Raw genomic sequence first — 20,003 nt, 5'->3', positions numbered from 1 at the left:
ATATTTATTACCTATCTTTTGTATTTATTGTCTTGTTTAAATTCAATTATGTATCCTATTGTGGTCTTATTTTGAATGAAGGACTTATTTAGCTGCAGAATTGATATATAACCAAAAAGGAATAGTCAACTTGATGGGTGTTTATTACAGGCCACCAACACAGTGGCGAGAGGATCAAATATGCCGAGAGATCATTGAGGTCTACAAAAATAGCAAAGCTGTTATTGTACATGGTTTCAACATCCCTAACGTTGACTGGGAATGCCGAAATTGGTTGGAATGAAATTTGTCAAGTGTATCCAGGGGAACTTTCTCCAGCAACATCTAGGTAGGCCGAGTGGGGAAGGAGCAATATTGGACCTTGTTCTAAGGAATGATGATACCTGAGGGATCGGCCGAGAAACACTTTGGGAGCAGTGACTACGGTTCTATTGGGTTCAAAATACTAAATGCAAAGGATAACACTGGTCCTCAAGTTAGAATCCTAAACTGGGACAAAGCCAACTTCAACATGGTTAGCAGTAGAACATAGAACATTACAGGCCCTTTAGCCCTCAATGTGATGCCAACCTCTATTTTCCTACCAAAAAAATTACTAAACCCTTCCTATCTCGTAACCCTCTATTTTTATTTCACTTGTCTAAGAGTCTCTTAAATGCCTTTAATGTTTCAGCACCAAACCCTGGCAAGGCATTCCAGGCACCCTCAACTTTCTGTGTAAAATATTTACCCCTGATGTCTTCCCTAAACTTTGTACAGATGTCCTCTGGTGTTTGCTACTCCTGCCCAGGGAAAAAAATACTTGTTCCCCTCCTTTTTTCTGCCTCTCAGAATCTTGTCGACCTCTATCAGTCTCCTCTCATCCTTCTTTCCTCCAAAGAGAAAAGTCCCAGCTCTGCTAATCTTGCCACACAAGACTTACTTTCCATTCCAGGCAACATCCTGGTAAATCTCCTCTGCTCCCTCTCCACAGCTTCCATATCCTTCCGCTAATGAGATGATTCACCAGCCTTCACATTTATCCTCTGGAATTTCCGACACAACAGGATCCCACCACCAGGCACATCTTCCCCTCTCCTTTCCGTAGGGACCACTCCCTCCACAACTCCCTCATGCACTCATCCATCCCCACCAATCTCCCCACTCAAGCATCTTCCCCTGTGGCTACAGGAGGTGCCCACATGTCTCCCCTCACCATCGTATGAGGGCCCCAAACAGGCCTTTCAAGTGAAGCAGCACCGAAGGACTGATTTACAACATCCAGTTCTCCCTTTGTGGCCTTCTCTACAACAGGGAGACTTTGCTCCATCTGCTACAGTGACAGAGACATCCCAGTAGCCAACTATTTTAGTTCTGTGTCACACTCAGGCATCCGTCCTCCCCTGGATCACTGCTGTCCCCTCCCTCCCTCCCTTCTCCTCCTGATTTTGTGATCGCGTCTCCCCCCTTACTCTTTTACTCAGACGCCTACCGGTATTTTTCCTTACTGCAGAGAAGGACTCAAGCTTGAAATGTTGGTTATGTATTCTTACCTTTGCTATATAAATGACACTGTTGGCGGTGCTGAGTTTCTCCAGCATTAAGTGTTTTTACAATACTCTACGTGTGGACTCAGGGCAGTAGTTGACAGGACGTGAATTTAAGAGAATAAAACCATGGCTGCCAAATGGGAGAGGTTTAAGAGGCATAAGGAAGGTACAGGATGAACATGTTCCCAGTTGGGTAAAGGACAGGAATGGAGAAGTAAGAGAACTCGTGTTAACAAGAGATAGTGGTGAGGCCACATCTAGAGTACTGTCTACAATTTGGCCTCCTTGAGGAAGAATGAACTGGCTTTTCAGGCAGTGCAGAGGAGGTTCACCAGGTGTATTCTAGAACCTTGTGGGAAGGCAGGAAGGAAATTGTTGGGACCGTGACAGGCATTTTTAACTCACTGAAGACAGGAGAAGTTCTGGAAAAATGGAGGGCGGCAGATGTGATGCTGTTCATTTTAAAATCTGGGTAATCACTTAGTCTGACGACAATGATAGGGAAACTTCTGGAGAGGATTCTGAGAGATAGAATCTTTCCACATTTGGACGGCCCAGGGAAAATTAAGGAGAGCCAGTGGGATTTGTCGATGGGAAATCATGTCTCATAAACTTGAAGAGATGACAAAGGAGGTAGATGAGGGCAAGGCAATGGATGTTATTTATATGGATAAGTTGGTATAGAAGGTGAGAGCACATAGGATAAGAGGCTGCAGTTAGGATATCATGCCCAGTTCTCATCATTGTACCTCAGGAAGGATATGAAGGCCCTTGAAAGGATGTGAATAAGGTTTACCAGAATAATCAGTGATGGGGGAATAGTAATTGCAGAATTTGTGTAGGGAAGCCTGATCTCTATTGTTGATTGGATAGGAGTGTACAAGAAAATGATGGACAGAGAAAGAGAAGGGTTTCCCTTTATTTTATGAGGGAAGAAACAGGAAGCACATCGGAAAGAGAGATGAAAGCAAGGTGTGGTAACATTTTACGCAGCTTGTGGCAGTTAAACTCGCGAGGTTGGTGGAATCAGGACGGATCTCACAGTGAAATCGATCAGCACTTAAGGGAAATAAACTTGTTGAGGAGTGGAGGAAGGGACTACTTAGATTTCGGTGCAGAGTGCTGGCATGTATTCAATGGGCCGAACAGCCTCCTCTGTGCCTTGTGGCTCTGCAGGCAGCAACGTGCAAATCCCAGTCCCTCTTCATTAGTTGAATGGGAATCAGCATATGGAAGAAATAAGTCAGGTTCAAGACTCATGTATGGAAGATTTGATGACCCTTAGGAGAAAACACGCGTTCAAATTTCATCTAATTTTAAATCCAATTTGCTTAACACATGGTACATCAAACACAATTTGAACTGTTTTGAAGATCTGCATTTTAACCCAACAATTCATGATGTTAAGATGCATTGGTCCAGAGAAAGTAGACAAGCATAATTATCTGGCTCAAGCATGACAGGCGAATCCTGTTGAAATTATTAGTCATTGTTTAGTAAGAAATTTTCATATAACTCTCTGCTGAACTTTAAGATGTACATTCGATGTCAAAGTGCTTTTCATTTTATGCCAAATGCTGAATAATATTAAAAAGTTCCATATGAATATTGTGGTAACTGGAGGAATAAATCAGATGATTCTGGTTTGTGTTTGCTTTAAAATGAATAATACGGCAGGCAGTCAAAATGAATCATACTGTTTAAGGTCCAGCTTAATAGATAAGGTCTGTCGAATCTTCCTGAAATGCACACCCAGGCTTTGGTCAACGAAGCTGCTGCCTCTTTTAACCATTTGTAGGGAAAGGGTGCCAGGGTTTGAAATGTTTTCTGAATCCAATCGATCCACAACACCACATAAATTGCATCACCAGTTCGAGAAAGACTGTTTTATTTTTACTGTGTTTCATGGCATAAGAATCCAAGCTACAAAACACAGGCGGGAAAGATTTCCGCTGGGTGCCCTGCAGAGTCACAAATATGTTCTTTATGAGCTAGTTTATAATGTTGTTATCCATGCCTTTACTACCCCCAGATTTAGTGAATGTAGCTCTCGTGCAACGTCTTTGCAGGACACTAATACCTTGCATATAAATTGTCTGAATTTCCCCTTCCCCCCCCCCCCCACCACCCCACCTCCATCTCTATCTCCTCTTCCAGCCCCGTAAGCCTCCCTAATCCCTGAATCACTCAAATTTTAAGATGCCTTCTTCAGATTCGGCATGCAATTCAACTCAAAACACAGAAATGCTGGAGGAACCTAACCGGCCTCACAGTGTCCATAGGAGGTAAAGATATACACGAAAATCCATGTTACCCAGAATTCAAGCAACCGGCAAAAAGAAAAATAGTGGAAAATAAATCAGTAAAAAATTCATAAGTTTAAAATTGGAGCACCTCACCATTAGTTCTCTATTCACGCATCACGCAGTCTCAAGCAAACTTGTCCGGCATCAACCAATCCCTGAAGGTGCCAGATACCGGAAATTTTACTGTACCTTTTGGACCTGAGCTCTTCCTCAAGGAATGAGTACTGCCTTGCCTCAAAACCTTCATTTAGTTCCCACACCCCCGCCCCCCCTTCCCTTAAACCAGCCATTCTCAACGGAGGCCCCATGCACACAAAAGTAAAAGCCTCATTTTCTTTTCGCCAATTTTTTTTTGTGTTTTTGATGTAGATGGTAGGAGAGAAGCACAGGAGAAAAAAAAACAACTGTTGACTGCATCACTGGGGAACACCGAGCAGCGTCCTCGGGCAATCAGAGCCGGAAGAAAAGGTTGAGGATAGTTCCTTTAAGGCAGGGCTTCCCAAACTTTTTAGCTCATGGAACCCTTTTGGGAGCCCTTGGAAATTACTGAACCCCAATCGTTAATTACTGTTTATATACACAAGCATCGTAAGAAAGTAAATAAACTCTCCATTCTCCACGGTGAAATCATTTGTTGCCTCTAATTTACATTTAATGGGGTAAATGAAATTGTTTCGTGTTCTCACAGATCCTCTAAATGTTTGTGCACCTGGTGCCTCTTTGTTCCCAGCTGAGGTGAATCCAAGCAACAAATAATTTTTGTTTCTTTTTCACATCTTATTTTTCCGATATAGGCATAATCAAAGAATCTTCATGGAAAAAAACGGTGGCTCCTCAGTACTTTCTTTAGATGAATTATCCGGTCTCCTAGTTCCTTTTTTAATCCAACAATCCATGGTTCTTAATATTGCACACGTGGAATATCTTCGCGCCAAAAGAATTGGATTCTCATTGGTTGTAAATGATGCGCAGGCTTGACATTGGCACTGTTGGTGTCAGGCCTCACGATACCATTTTGTTTTCTTTGGGTAGACTGCACTGTTGGTTGCCATCCCAGAAACAAATTGAATTAAAGACAGAGGTAATAAGTAACATACAGAAAGACAGGTTGATTGTTATTACTCTCTGTCATTTCATCTGCGGAACCCCCACACCTTTCCACAGAACCCAGTTTGGGTTTAAGGCATTCTTTCTGCCTGGCTGCTTTGTGTCAAACCTCATTTGATAATACCTCGACAAAGTGTCATGGAACATTTTTGCATTATGAAACCCACAATGTGGATGCAAGCTGGAGTTGACACCAGAGAGGAACAGTTCCTCACTGCAAGGCTGAGATGCTTTCTTCATTTTACAACTGCCCACATTTTTGGACACAGTTCTGAGCCATGCATTGGACTCCTTCCAACAGTTTCCACTCGCCCGTGGAGCCACAACATTGATCTATGGGGAATTAAAGAAACTAACAGGCAAGACCTTTATGTTCATGGCAGCCTTGCCTGAAATCTCAGCTGATCGCACTCCACAGGTTCTGGTCCAGAGCCCCAAAGACAGGAATTTGCACATCTTCACCAAGGCTGATGAGGTACCAGATCACAAGGAGCAGGTCTCGGATGTTTGCAGCCTCAGAGCAGGCCAGCCAGGGCAGAGCCAGAGGAATGCTGTTGGTGTGGCTCTGTCCATCCAGCTTGGGGTGGGGAGGGGGGTAGCAGATATGTGAAACATCGGAGGCCGAATGAGGCAGGCTCCAGACCTTGGGACTCGACGGACAAAGGCATCCAGCTTCCAGGACAGGACTACGTCGAGGAGGTGGGATGGAGAGGGCGACTGGGCATGGGGGCTCGAGCTTGGGTTCCACAGGCCCCCCCCTGCTGCTGGGAACCACGGGAACGGGCAGTGGTGACGACTGCCGCAGCATCTCCTTGGAGGATGTACTGAGACCTTTGACCACTCTCTGTCTAAGGGACTCTCTTCATTTATTTTTCTTTTCTTTGCAACATTGTACTGGAGCCTTGCAGCTCTTCGCCAGCCTTGGAATAGCATGCATGAGAAAGTTTCTCACCTAATCTCAGTACAACGATAAATAGATCTAAATTCAAATCATCCAATACTTTGAGGAAAAACATGAAAGTCTGCAGGATCTGCTATTGAAAACACAATGCTGGAGAAACTCAGCCTGAAAGATACGTAACCAACATTTCGGGCTTGAGACCTTCATCAAGATATTTTGGTTGTGGAAGCAAGTCTGGGTGATAGAACTTGACAACAGCAGGGATTCCAGATGGGGAGCAGTGAGAGAGAGAATCCCGCGGAACTCCCTTCGGAGAGCAAAGGAGAACTTCTTCAGGGTAGGCTTCCCTTGAAGAGATTTCTCAGAGTTTTGCAGTAGACAGAAGTAAAACATGAAAGTCAGCAGACTCTGTGGTTGAAGTAAAAACATACGATGATGGAGAAACTCAGCAACGATAAAAGAACATAACCGGCGTTTCAGGTTTGAGCCCCTCATCAAGGCATGATGACCATCAAGGTTCCCTGATGAACAGCTCAAGCCCGAAATGTCAGTTATGTATTTTTATTATCCAAAACTTCTTTCAGCGTGATGAGGCTTTCCACCATGATTATCCTTTCAGGGATTGTGTCCAGTTTTCGCATCATCTGCATTTCTCAACTCCTTCTAATCCTTGGACGGCACGGTTGGCGCAGTGAATAGCACCACACCTTTACAGCGCTAGTGATCAGGACCAGACCTGGGTTCAAATTCCACGCTATCTTTCAGGAGTTTCTATGTTCTCCCTGTGTCTCCATGGGTTTCCTCCCACCCTCAAAAATGTACCAGGGTGTAGATTAATGGGGTGTAAATTGGATGGCACCTGAATTAGCCTGTTACAGTGTTGTATGTCTAAATTTAAAATATCTAAAATAATTTAAATTTAAATTAAAAAATTCTCTCAATTAACTGAAATCTAAATCTGCCAGGTATCGATCTTTCCATCAAGCAATTAGATCCTTCCTGTTCACTTGAATATCAAAAAAATCAACCACCAGTCTCTAATTTCACCTCAGCAGTCTCTACTCAGAGCTGGAATGTCCTCAGAAATCCCCCCTGCATCCTTGGATCCTTCCTGCAGGCCGCTGGCTAGCACCACAAAGGAGGATGGACTAATACGCCAAGGAAGTTGCTCACAGGGTCCAAACCACATCGTGGAGGGAACAGTTTGTAAAGGAAAGAGTGAGGAACAAACATTCTGCTGTCCGTGAACACCAGGAGAAGGTCAGGCACTTCAACAAACTCGAAGAACAACCATTTGAGAACCATGACCACTGCACTGAATGGTGTATTGTCAGACGTGTAGCGCAAGGCTTGGATTTCCGTGTTACCCAGCCAAGTTAGCCCATATTCAAGTAGGTAGTGTAATAATGCAAAAGTGCAGGCTGTGGAACACCATTCCTCTAAGCTGTGCGCACGCACACATTTCACACAAAGGAATTACCAAAAATAATGTAGCAATTAATAATTATGCACACTGAAAATAATCTCTTCACCAACTGTTCCTGTTAACTTGTTAGTCGGTTAAACAAGTAGTTAATCGTACTTATATTAAAACATGCCAATACAATTTTATTAGTCATGAGAGACAGACTGTGTCAAAATGATCTTGAACCAATTTCAAGTTTACATTTGCACAAGCATTCATTGCGCACATACTTTTGTCACGAAAACAATTTGCACAACATAAGATTTTTGTGGGCACTGACGACTAAAAATTAGAGGGACCATTGTCTCCGGAAGTCAAAGAGTGAAGGGTAGAGTGTTACACAGTGCTGGTTACATAGAAAAATACAGTTAAAACAGTGCATGATGTCACCTTTTACCTTTGGGAACCTCCATGCAGCACAGTACCACAGCATTGAGGTCCTCAGAGGCTGATGACACAAGGATCAAGGATAAAATTATCCTGAGATGGGAGTGAAATCCTCTCAATGGAGATGCAGAACATAAATTCAACCCAATATGGGATTTTGGGAAGTGCTTGGAGCACTTACACAAATCCGTCCCATTCATTTGTGTCCTTCAGGGAAGATGATCTGCCTGAGTGTGTGTGAGGAGAAACCTACTGCTGTGGTTTACCTGCTGCCTTCCCAGTTCAGGAGAATCTAAGGAAAGTAATAATAAATGCTGGTATTGTTAGTGACAGCCATTCCTGTGATTCCTTCCCACAGGATGATGAAGGGAGTTTTAGAAATGCTTCTTTAAAAAACCTACTAAGGAATAAAATAACAAAAGGCTGAAAAATGATGGAAATAAACTATGAATAATGGCCCAAATTAACTACAGGGCAGGACTAGACTGACAAAAATGTTCCCTTTGTCTCTGATTACTGTGTGTTAACACGTTGCTTGCAATCTTTTAAATTTAATTTAGACATACAACACGGTAACAGGCCCTATGAATCGCAAAAAGTTAGGTTGCAGGTGCAGCAGGTTATTAAGAAGGCAAATGGAATGTTGGCCTTCATTGCTAGAGGAATTGAATTCAGGAGTAGGGAGGTAATGTTGCAACTGTATAAGGTACTGGTCAGACCACACCTGGAGTACTGTGTCCAGTTGTGGTCTCCATATTTGAGGAAGGATATACTGGCTTTGGAGATGGTCCAGAGGAGGTTTACTAGGTTGATCCCTGGGATGAAGGGGTTGACTTATGATGAAAGATTAAATCATCTAGGATTGTATTCGCTCAAGTTCAGAAGAATGAGAGGAGATCTTATAGAAACATATAATCTGTTGTTCTGCAGATTATGAAGGGTATGGATAGGATAGATGTCAGAAGGTTTTTTGAGCTGGCCGGAGAAACTAAAACGAGAGGACACAGTCTCAAGATTCTGGGGAGTAGATTTAGGACAGAGATGAGGAAAAATAGTTTTTCCCAGAGAGTAGTGAATGTTTGGAATTCTCTAACCGGGGAAGTGGTTGAGGCTGCTTCATTAAACATATTTAAAATTCGGTTAGATAAATTTTTACATGATAGAGGAATTAGGGGATATGGGGAGAAGGCAGGTAGGTGGAGTTAGGTCATAAACTAGATCAGTCATGATCTTATTAATGGCAGAGCAGGTTCGATGGGCCATTTTTGGCCTACCCATGTTCCTACTTCCTATGTTCCTTTCAGCCCACGAGCCCATGCCGCCCAATTGACCTACAAACCCATCCCCCCCCCCCACGGTACATTTTAGAACAGTGGGAAATACCACGTAGACACAGGGAGAACTTACAAACTCCTTACAGACAGTGCAGGATTCGAACCCCGCAGTAGCAGCGTTGCGCTAGCTGCTACGCTAACCATGCCGCCCGTTGTCTTTGTACACCACAGCAGTTGAGTGATGGAAGGTCATTGGGCAGAAACATTAACTTTGTTTATTGTTCTGCAGAGACTTCCTAACTTGCTGAGCATTTGGCCGTGTAGTTTGTGCTTCAGAATGTAGGTTCGGAGGGCTCCTGTTCATCAGCCCAGTTTGGATGTAAAGGCCTCAGTCTAGGGGTACCAGTCCAGGTTGTAACCCCTGGGACCCATTCACTCCAAATCACCAACTGGTCTGTCTCAATTCAGACCCAGATTAAAACTTTATACGCAGGGGACAGAATCTGATGGTCCCAACGTAAATGGCCAACTGATAACTTAGTGCGAGCACAGCCAATTGGAGGTCAGACATAAGGCTTGAGTGACAGGATCTGTCAGGCTCTCACTGAATGGCTAAGAAGCCTGAAAAGGGGCTGGATGACCTCAGATTTGAGAAAGACAAAGTAAAGAATGCAGGAAACATCTTCCATTTTCTAGAAGTAAAACACAAAAGTCTGCAGATACACTGGTTGAAGTAAAAATACAATGTTGGAGAATCTCGGCAAATCGAACAGTGTTGGCCAAAGCTTTGGGCTTGAGTCCTTCATCAAGGTAGGCAAAGTGCCTGAACAATATCGTGGTGGTGGTGAGGGGTGGGGTAGGTGGCGGGGTGGGGAGGGGAGGAGCACAGTCCCACAAGCAAGAGATAGGAGCATCATTTCATTTTCCATCTGGCCACTCTCCAACCAGAAGGCATTAATGTCGGCTTCTCCGGTTTCTGCGAGTCCACTCCCTCTTCTCCCTCTCTTCCCCCATCCCTCTGTTTCCTTTCCTCCAGCTCTCCACCCTTCCCTCTCCATTCATAGAGCCAGCCCCCTCCCCCTTGTTTGCTGCTGTGCCCTCCTTCCCTCAACAACCTATAACCTCCTGCCTGTGGGACTGTGCTCCTCCCCCTACCCCTCCTTGCCACCATTTTGTTCGGGCAGCTGCCTACACTTAGCTCAGACCTTGATGAAGAGCTCTAGCCTGGAACTTCGGTTATGCATCTTTATCTTTGCTATATAATGTCCACTGTCTGACCTGCTAAGTTTCTCCAGCGATGTGCTTTTACATCTTCCAATTGCTTTTTATTTTGTCCTTCCAGAAAAATTAAAATTTCACCTATTCAACAGGCTTTAATGTGAAGAGGCAGTACCTTGATAAACGACCTCATGGAGAAGAGGTTGGCGAGCATGGTGGAGAGGCCTGGAGCCAGGCAGCTTTGAGCTATAAAACCCAGCTTCAGTTCAGCGAGGCAGATTGCATCATCGCCCTCCCTCCAGTTCCAGCTTGGTATGTTCAGCAGATGAGCCTGGGAGCAAAGCAAAGAATAAAAGTCACTCAACGACTCTCTCACTCCACCGCAGATATTTTTAAGACAACTCTATAAGCGCAGTGGAGAGGGTCAATGGAGTCTCCCTCCTTCCCATTGATGTGATGTACCGGGATGCATGTCTGAAGATGGAACGCAAAATCATTGAGGACCGCTTCCACCCCGCACATGCTCACATCAGGAAGAGATACAGGAGGATTAGGGCCAGCACCACCAAGATGAGGAACAGCTTCTTCCCTTGGGCAGTGAGAACATTGAACGGCCAAACGAACTGCTCACACTGACCCTCCGAGATTCATATTCATGGGAAAATATTTATTTATTTGTCTAGATGAATTCTTGTCCTGCAGCATATGTATTATGCATACATATGTCTGTATGCGTGTTTATGAGTGAAACTCAAAAGTCTCCAGACTCTGTGATTTTAGTAAAAAAACATCGAAATGCTGAAGGAACTCAGCCGGTTTTGCAGCAGATAGGCTGAGTTGTTGACATTTCGGGCCTGAGCCATTCTACAAGCAATAAGCATGAAACAGGAGATCTCAGAATAGAGACAGCGCTGGCGGGGGGAGGAGTCCAGACCAACAAAATGTGTTAATTGGATATGATAAGGGGAGAAGTGAGAATTGATTTTGTCTGTGTGAAAGAGGGAAAAGGAAGAGAGACAGAGCTGGAGGAAGGTGACGGTGGAAAATGTTGGGGGGGGGGGGGGGGTTGGTCTTTATCGGAAGCTAGAAAAGTCAAAGTTAATGCCATGCAGTTGGAAGGAAGACCTGATAGAAGATGAAGTGTCGTTCCTCCAATTTGCGGGAGGTCTCACTCAGGCAGTGCATGAGACCATGGACAGACATGTCGGCAAGGGGATGGGTACGAGGGAATTGAAACGGGGGGGGGGAGAGGCACTGGGAGATCCATGCAATTGTGGACAGAGCCAGTTATGTCTGGTTGTGTGTTTTTGCATCAAGGACCAGAGAACATTGTTTTGTCGGGTCATGCTTGTGCAACCAGATGACAATAAACTTGACTTGTCAACTGCAGAGTGCTTCACACACTTGCACCTTCCAGTTTCTTTGCAAGTTTAACTCCTGAAGCGTAATGTCGCGCAGGCCTGTGCTGCATGTTCTGCAGAACCTCCCCTGGGGTTTTCCTTGCCTTTCCCAACTTCAACACTTGGATTTATTTTTATGTGGTCTGCACAGAAGTACCAGTGTGGCACGTCTGTCCGCTAATGAACTACAAGCAGCTGGATTGTTTCCACAGTGGGCACTGGTGACAGGCTCAACACACAGCAGCTCTGCTTGCCTCTCTGCCAGCCATGTGTCTGAGCTGTCAGCACCCGCCTGACATTTTGCAGGAGGCCTCGTTGCTTTGAAGAACCACACCGTGCAGACATTTCAACTAAGCAATACGCAAAATAAGCTGATGGGACAAGGGTGTGGGAGACTGGGGACCCAGGCTGAACCTCAGCTGAAATTACATTTGGAGTAAAATCACACCAGATTACATTTTAATATGGTTGTTGGCTTGTTCATTTGTTTCATCCCCTTCTCTCTTTCCAACTTCCCTGGGGAATCAACACAAAAAAGAAGAGCTGGAGTCGGCCATCTGGCCCGTCGAGCCTGCCCGCCATTCAACAACATCACGGCTGTGGACTCAGATCCATTTACCCACCCCTTTCCCATGACCCCCATTATTCAAAAATCGATCTATCTGCATCTTAAATACATTTTATGAGGGAGCCTCCTCTGCTTCCTTAGAAGAAGCAGTTTCTCCCCTGAACCTTAAGGCTATGCCCCTTCGTTCTAGTCTCACCTGCCAGTGGCAACAACTCCTATGTATTCCTTTTATAATCCTTCGGCCACTGGGCATTGAGGGGCTGAGACCGAGGGAAAGCGCCTCAAACAACAATGGGGGGAGTAATGAGAAGGGGCCACTGTGGTGACAATGGTGGAGAGAGAGAGAGAGAGAGAGAGAGAGAGAGAGAGAGAGAGAGAGAGAGAGAGAGAGAGAGAGAGAGAGAGAGAGAAAGAGACCCTCTGTAAGAATGTACGATGATGGGAATGTATGGAGATGACACTAAGGTTGTGAAAAGACGTGGAATTTTTTTTTGTCAATAATTTATTCTGAATAAGGTCTATTTCTGTAAAAACAAAGTTTAGAAGATTCCCCCTCATCCTTCTAAATGCCAATAAGGCTTGTGCATCTCTCCTCATTAATGAACCCTCTCATTTCCAGAACCAATCTGGTGAACCTCCTTTGCCTCGATCCAAAGCTTCCTCGAGCAAGGAAACCCAAATTTCACCTGAGAGGAACATCTCCAGGTGCTTACAGCATAGAAACAGGCCAGTCGATCCAATACAAGTGCATGCTCCATGACAGCCCCTTCCCATCGTTCCTCCTGTCCTGGCTCAACCACATTCATGCTACAGCCAAGAAAATGCTCCAAGGCCTCCGATTTCCTCAGCACCTTGACACAGCAGAGAGAGTACCATCACATTTCAGTACAGGAACTGCCCTGTCCAAGTCCACAAGAAACTGCAGAGTTGTTAACAGAGCTAAGTCCATAGTACATTCTTCAGGGTCAAATTTAGGGGGAGATTCAAACAAGAGGGCATGGATTGAGATAGCAGGGAGAAAAGTTTAGGGGGAATTTCCTCATTCAGAGGGTGGTGGAAGTGTGGAATGAGCTTCCGGCCAAAGTGGTAGATTTTAATATTTAAGGAAAAGTTGGATAGGTGTATGGACGAGAGAGGTGTGGAGGGTTATGGGCCGGGTGCAGGTCAATGGGACTAGGTGGGAGTAGGTATTCGGCATGGACTAGAAGGACCAAACTGGCCTGTTTTAGTGGTGTAATTGCTATTTGGTTATATCTTCTTCATCCATCTGCAGTGACCAAATGCTGCTTCTTTTTGACATTGCATCTGAAAGATGACACTTCCATCAGAGAGCCACTCCCTCGGCACCTTGCCACAGGGTCAGCCTGGATTTCCGAGACTTGAACCGCAGCCGTTTGACTGAAAGATGCCCACAAAGCCACAGCTGACACTTAATACAAACAGAGCATCAACACCCTTAAATTCCACCACGCCTCACCTTTCTCTTACCAACACTGCTAAAATATTGTGTTTCAATTTATTTTTACTCCATCTCACCCAGCAGATAGAGTGGCAGTGAGAGTGAAAGAATGAGTGCAGGAGTCTCCTCTGGCAGACTGTAGCTTGGAGCCCGTCAGGTTGTGGTGAGGAACCCTCACTATTGCTATAGGCGCTTCATATTAAATATCCTTTCTCAAAGTCACATGTCAATTTGCCTCAGAACATTTCCTCCTTGCATTGCATACCAGGATACCTGAGAACTTCATTCCCAAGGCAGTAGAGTTGGATGATTCTTGGAGCCTTAAACCGTAACTAGATTCCCTTCACAGATCAACTCTCCACCAACAGAGGTCTGCTTACTGTATATTTCGACGTATAAGTCGACCTTCAGACAAGTTGGGTCCCCCTTTTCAGCCTCACTTCATGGTTTTATCAGGTGAATAAATCGACCCTCCCCCCCCAAATGGTTATTATCATGGAGCCTCCAGCAAAACAACACAAGTATGAAGTGAGTTTTAAGTCAAAAGTAATAGAACTGGCCAAGACATCCAAGCAACTGTGCTGCCATAAAATGATTTGTTGTTGGTTGGGCTCTTTTTTGCTGTATCGGGTCATCTTAGACACCGAATCTATGTCGAGTGAGAGTTTTTTTTAGTTAAATTTAAGGTCTAATTTTTGTATCTAGTGTACAAGTCAACCCTGATTTTTGATGGTTTCAAGTCTTGACTTATACACTGAAATATACAGTAATTATTTTTTAATTTTAATTTAGTGATACAGTGTGCTAACAGGCCCTTCCTGCACACAAGCCTGTGCCACCCAAATACACCCACGTGTCCAATCAACCTACTAACCCTGTTCGTCTTTGGAGTGCAGGAAGGCACTGGAGCACCTAGAGTAAACCCTTGCAGTCATGGGGAGAAAGTACAAACAGTGCCCTCCATTTCCTGAAGCCATGGTGGCTGGACTGGCTTCCTTCAAATGGATGGACTTTCCAAGGTGAAAGGTTGGGTGGGACCTCCCCAACACCCTGGCCTCATGCACCAGAGAAGACCCTTTGGCCTACTTCACCCATGCTGACCATCGAGGACCTTAGTCCAGGTCCACAGTTTTCTATTCCTTGGTGTTTTAAGTCTTTTTCCTCTACATCTTAACATTGTGTGAGTACCTGCTGCCATTACTCCATCCACAGGTTGATGGGATGCTGGGCTTCATTAATGGGTGATTGAATTCAGGAGTAGAGAAATCATGTTGCAACTCTACAAATCTCTGGTGAGACCACACTTTATGTACTGTGTTCAGTTTTGGTCATTTCATTTTAGGAAGGATGTGGCAGCTATGGAGAATGTGCAGAGGAGATTTACCAAGATGCTGCCTGGATTGGAAACAAATCTTATGAGGCAAGGTTAGCAGAGCTGGGACTTTTCTCTTTGGAATGTAGAAGGATGAGAGGAGACTTAATAGAGATCTACAAGATTATGAGAGGCATAGATAGACAGGTCAGCACCTGTTTCCCATGGTAGGATCAGCAAACCAGAGGACATTTGTACAAAGTGAAGGGGGGGGGGGAGTGTAGGGGAGTCATCAGGGGTAGGTTTTTTTTAAACACAGAGAGTTGTGGGTGCCTAGAATGTCTTGCCAGGGATGATGGTGGTGGAAGCTGAAACATTGGGGGCATTTAAGAGACTCTTTGACAGACACGTGGATGAAAGGAAAATATAGGGTTATGACACAAGGAGGGGTTAGTATGTTTTTTTAGGAAGGAATATATGGGTCGTCACAACATCGATGGCCAAAGGGCCTGTACTGTGCTTTATTGTTCTATTTCCAGTCTTCAACCACCTACTATGTGAACCTTTTTCCTCAGATCTCCTTGAAATCTTTTACACCGTCTCCTTTGAGGCATCTCCATCAAAGGGAAATGGTTGTCACCATCCACCCTCTTATTACTCAAAGCAATTTTCTGTTCTTTCCCCTGAGCTTTCTCTAAGGAAGTGAAAAGGTGCTCAAGTGCAACTGTACATCTTTAATGTGATTTTGAAAATTTAGTCAGGATTATAAAAGGATCCCTCTGGCCAAGTACCCCAATGAACCTCCCATTTCTATACATATTTAGAGGGAGGGGAGAAATCAGAGAACCTGGAGGAAACCTATGCTGATACGAGGAGAACCTTCCTGTCAGCTGGCGCTGTAATAGTGTTGCGTTAACTGCAATGCTAACCATATTGCCCTCCTTCTCCTCCCCTTTCCAATGTTGGATCCTAAGACAATCCTTGGACACGTTATCCAACGAAACGATGTCCACAGTATTACCAGGATAAAAGTGGGTCAGAGATTGGGAAGCAAGAAGAACATTTCTGTCGCCTTTCCCCACACTGCCTCACCAACAGAATGGGCATTTCCCCACAAATTCTTCCCTCTCTGCAAAGAGACAACGGAGTGAACTAAACGAACAGTAAAACCACATTTACCTTGTTATGATACTGTAGCATCTGTGTTATAATTCTTATTTTTGGATTATAATTTTTGATGGATATTACCCTAAAATAAAAAGAGAAATCAATTAGTCAGCAAGTTTTCTTAGACTCTAATTTTCGATTAAACCTTGGAATAGTTATCATCTTATTGAGAAATGAAGCAAAATCTTCCACTGAGCAAATAAAAACACAATTGGGTTAATGGGGTGTAAATTGTGAGGCACAGTTCGATGGGCCAAAATGGCCTGTCTGTTTACATTTAAAAAAATCTAAATTTTAGAACATTTGCTTCCCAGTGTTGCATTGACAGGAGTAGGTGTGAGAAAAACCATTTATTGGTCATGTCCGGGGTTATCTGGATACAAGAGGTCCCAAGGGTTGACATCTTCAGACTATCATCTGTTGGCAGATGCAACTTTGCTGCAAGTCATAGAGCTGTACAGCAGGAAACAGGCCCTTTGGCCCAACTCCTCTATGCTCCTCTGCACTAGGCCCATATCCCTCCAAACCTATGTACCTCTCAAAAGGTTTTTTCTTAAAGTTATAATTGTACCCACCTCTATAGCTTCAGATAGTAGCCCGTTCAACAGACACACCACCCTCTGTGTGAAAAAGATGCCCCTCAGATCCCTTACGTTTCCACTCTCACAGGGAATATCGGTTGGCATAGTGGTTAGCGCAACACCTTTGCAATGCCAGCAATTGGTACCGGTCCGGGGTTCGAATCCCACCCTAACTGCAAAGAGTTTGTACATTCTCCCCATATCTGCATGGGTTTTTCCCGGGGGCTCTGTTTTCCTCCCACGATTCACAATGTACTGAGATTGTAGGTTAATGGCGTGTAAGTTGAACAGCACGGATTTGTGGGCCAAAATGGCCTGTGACCATGCTGTATGTGAAAATTTTTAAATTTAAAATCTAAGTCCTCTCATTTTAAACTCCTCTACCCTGAGGGAAGGACTACGGTGATTCATATTGTCGAAGCCCCTTTTTATTTTATATACCCCAGTAAGGATATGAACATCCTAAGTTCTGCGGAAAAGGTCTTAGTCTCTCCAGAATACCTAACAGCTGAACTCCTCCAGTCCCAGCAACATTATTATGAATCTTTTTTTCTTGCTTTCCAGTTTAATGATATCTTTCCTTCCAACTTTTTATTTTATTTCTACAGTGGCGTTGGAGGAATCCTTTCCCTGTGTACTCCTCCTTCTATCACAGGAGAACACACGTTGCTTATTCTAGCCACTCCCCAGCTGTAGGCTCACTATCTCTAGGGCAGCACCGTTGGCATAGTGGTTAACACAACAACTTTACAGCGCCAGTGACTAGGACTGCGGTTCAAATCCCCGTGTCTGCATGAGTTTTCCCCGGGGGGCTCCAGTTTCCTCCCACCATTCAAAATCAAATCAGAGATTGTGGCCAAATGGGTGTGAATTGTGCTGCATGGACTCAGGAACCTTTTACAGTGCTGTATCTCTAAATCTAAAAAAAAACATGGATCATTCACAATGGGGGCTTGGCAAAAATGAAGGGTTCCTCAGTTTTTGTGATTCTTTGGCTTGCATGTTGGTCTCAGTGGGTATTCAGTGAAGCACTGGTGCAGACAGAAACCCCACACCCTGCAACACTCACCCAATGTGACTCAGGTGGTAATCAGTCTGCATGGCCACCGCCTTCTGGTGTCGGACCCTGACTACAGTTGACACACAATATCTGTGGGTGTTGTACATCACTTATGGGTGCCACATAATGTCTGTGGTTGTTCAACAAGCTCAGTGGGTGTTGTGCACAGTTTATGGGTGACACATGCTGTCTGTAGGTGTTGTGCACTGTTTATGGGTGACACACCACAGTTTTTAAATTACACATTGTCCGTGGGTGACACCCTGTGGGTGACATCGATTTCAGACGCTGTCACTGCCTCCTTGTTCTCTAGATGGCCTGCAGTGCCACGCCCTCTCTCTGTCCCTGCTGACTCAGTTCACAGACTGCTTGGGTTGGTGTGGGGGTTGGGATTTTACTGGTGTTCACTGTTGCATGGGTCCACACAAATGGACTGAATATAGCTCAAATTATTGGCAAGTACCCAATGAGGAATGGGAATCCTGATGGAAGATTGGAATGATAGTTTGCCTCATTCCACTCCACCTTCGTGAATGATGTGCTGTCATTCTCCTCAAACCAACCTAGTCACATCCAGAAAAGAACAATTAAGTACAGGGTCTTCAGGAGATTAAACAGGTTAGGACTTAATTCCTTGGAGTGAAGAAGGTTAATTCCTTGGAGGTTTGATAGAGGTTTATGAGAGGTAAAGACAGAATGGATGCTTTTTCCACTTAGATTGGGAGACATAAATACTATAGTTTTAAGCTGAAATGGGAAAGGATGAGTGGGAACATTGGGGGAAAGTTCTTCATTCAGAGAGTGGTTGGAGTGTGGAATGAGCTGGTGAATGCGGGCTCGATCTTGTGTTTTAAGAATAGATTGGATATATACATGGTTGGGAGAGGTCTGGAGGGTTTATGAAATGGGAGCAGGTCAGTGGGACTAGCGGAATAGTGTTCAGCACAGATTTGATGGGCCGAATGGCCTGATTTCTGAGCTGTTGTGTTCTATGGTTCTGTATAGAGCATATGAAACTAATTAAAATAAATATTTCCAGCAAATGAACACCTCCCTGGGAGATTCCTGACAATATTAATAGATTAAATGAAATTAAATGAGTGTTCAGTTAAAAGTAAAACACCACGTAGTAAATTGGGATGAATCCACCCATTTTCTATCTACGTCTTCTGTCCAAATCCAATCATCTTCACCACTGTGGATGAACTTTGTCATCTGGCCAGCTCCTCTCTGAACCCTGATCCTTTCCTCACACTTTACCTCCTCTGGACGTTGTGAGTTCCTCCACCATTTCTGTGTGTGCTTTACTCACTCAGGTCAGTGAATCCAGAGTGAGCAGTCAATGACCACCCTGCTGTGGACCATGAGCTACATGAGACCTTTGCGTTGATCTCTACCAGGGAATCAGGCCATTCTGCCCCTCTGTTCCATGACCACATACTGGTAGCTTAATTGATAAGTATAATTAACCTTCTACATATTAACACTAAACAAAAAAGATTTTGCATCCTGTCCACTTTTGGGTGTATTTTACAAATTTTGGGTTGCTGATCACAAAAATCACCTCAACATTTTCCTATCACTTATTAATTTTTTAGATACAGATCGTCCCCGATTTACGATTGTCTGACTTATGAATTTTCAAAGATACGATGTTTCAAACTCGTATTTTCAATTTTGAGTTCCGATGTGTCCCCATACTTGCAATAGGCAGCACGTTATTCTTGCGCGATTCTGGGTGATGGCAGCAGCACTCGAGAGTAGCGTACGGCATACCCTCTCGCGATGCTAACTCAACCAGGCTCACAGTCTCTGTATTCAACATTCAACATGGTGCATTCAGCATTTTATTCTAGAAAATGGTAGGTGAAGGTATTCTTTTTCAAGTTATAATTTAGAGGGGGTAGATGAAATAAGAGAAGGGAAATGAGACAAATGGGGATTGTTCCCAGCATGTCATCCTTGATACAATCTGTACAACGGCCTCCTTTTTTTTTACAAGACAAAGCTGGGGCCAGTGGAAAGAGTATTAAGGGTGCATCATCTTGTTTGCTTCCCACACCAGTGGATATAACCTCGGAAAGGTTTGGATAGACAAGAGGCTGCAGGTGCCAGAATCTGGGGTGAATGATTAGAGGCGTTTATACAGTAAACAGTCAACAGACATCTTCCCCCAGAGTGAGTAACGCTAAAACACAAGGGAATAGATTTAAGGTAAGAGGGGAAAATTTAAAGGAACCTTCTCCACCCAGAAGATGATGGGTATCTG

At 44.3% G+C, this 20,003-nt stretch overlaps 1 protein-coding gene across 5 annotated transcripts in view; it reads right to left on the bottom strand.

The window, feature by feature from the left end:
* kcnma1a (potassium large conductance calcium-activated channel, subfamily M, alpha member 1a) overlaps positions 1–20,003 on the bottom strand; it is a 743,259-nt gene that overhangs the window by 214,415 nt on the left and 508,841 nt on the right. For all 5 annotated transcript variants that reach the window (XM_069885464.1, XM_069885465.1, XM_069885462.1 and 2 more), the window contains exons 13-14: positions 16,106–16,175; positions 10,363–10,518 (exon numbers count right to left, since the gene is read on the bottom strand). In XM_069885464.1, coding sequence (XP_069741565.1) covers positions 10,363–10,518; positions 16,106–16,175 — 226 coding nt within the window. The remainder of the gene's footprint in view (positions 1–10,362; positions 10,519–16,105; positions 16,176–20,003) is intronic.

The sequence above is a fragment of the Narcine bancroftii genome, chromosome 6 (genome assembly GCF_036971445.1).
Source record: "Narcine bancroftii isolate sNarBan1 chromosome 6, sNarBan1.hap1, whole genome shotgun sequence".
Lineage (NCBI taxonomy): Eukaryota > Metazoa > Chordata > Chondrichthyes > Torpediniformes > Narcinidae > Narcine > Narcine bancroftii.
Note: the sequence above shows the minus strand (reverse complement) of the source record. Positions and strands in the feature narration are given on the sequence as shown.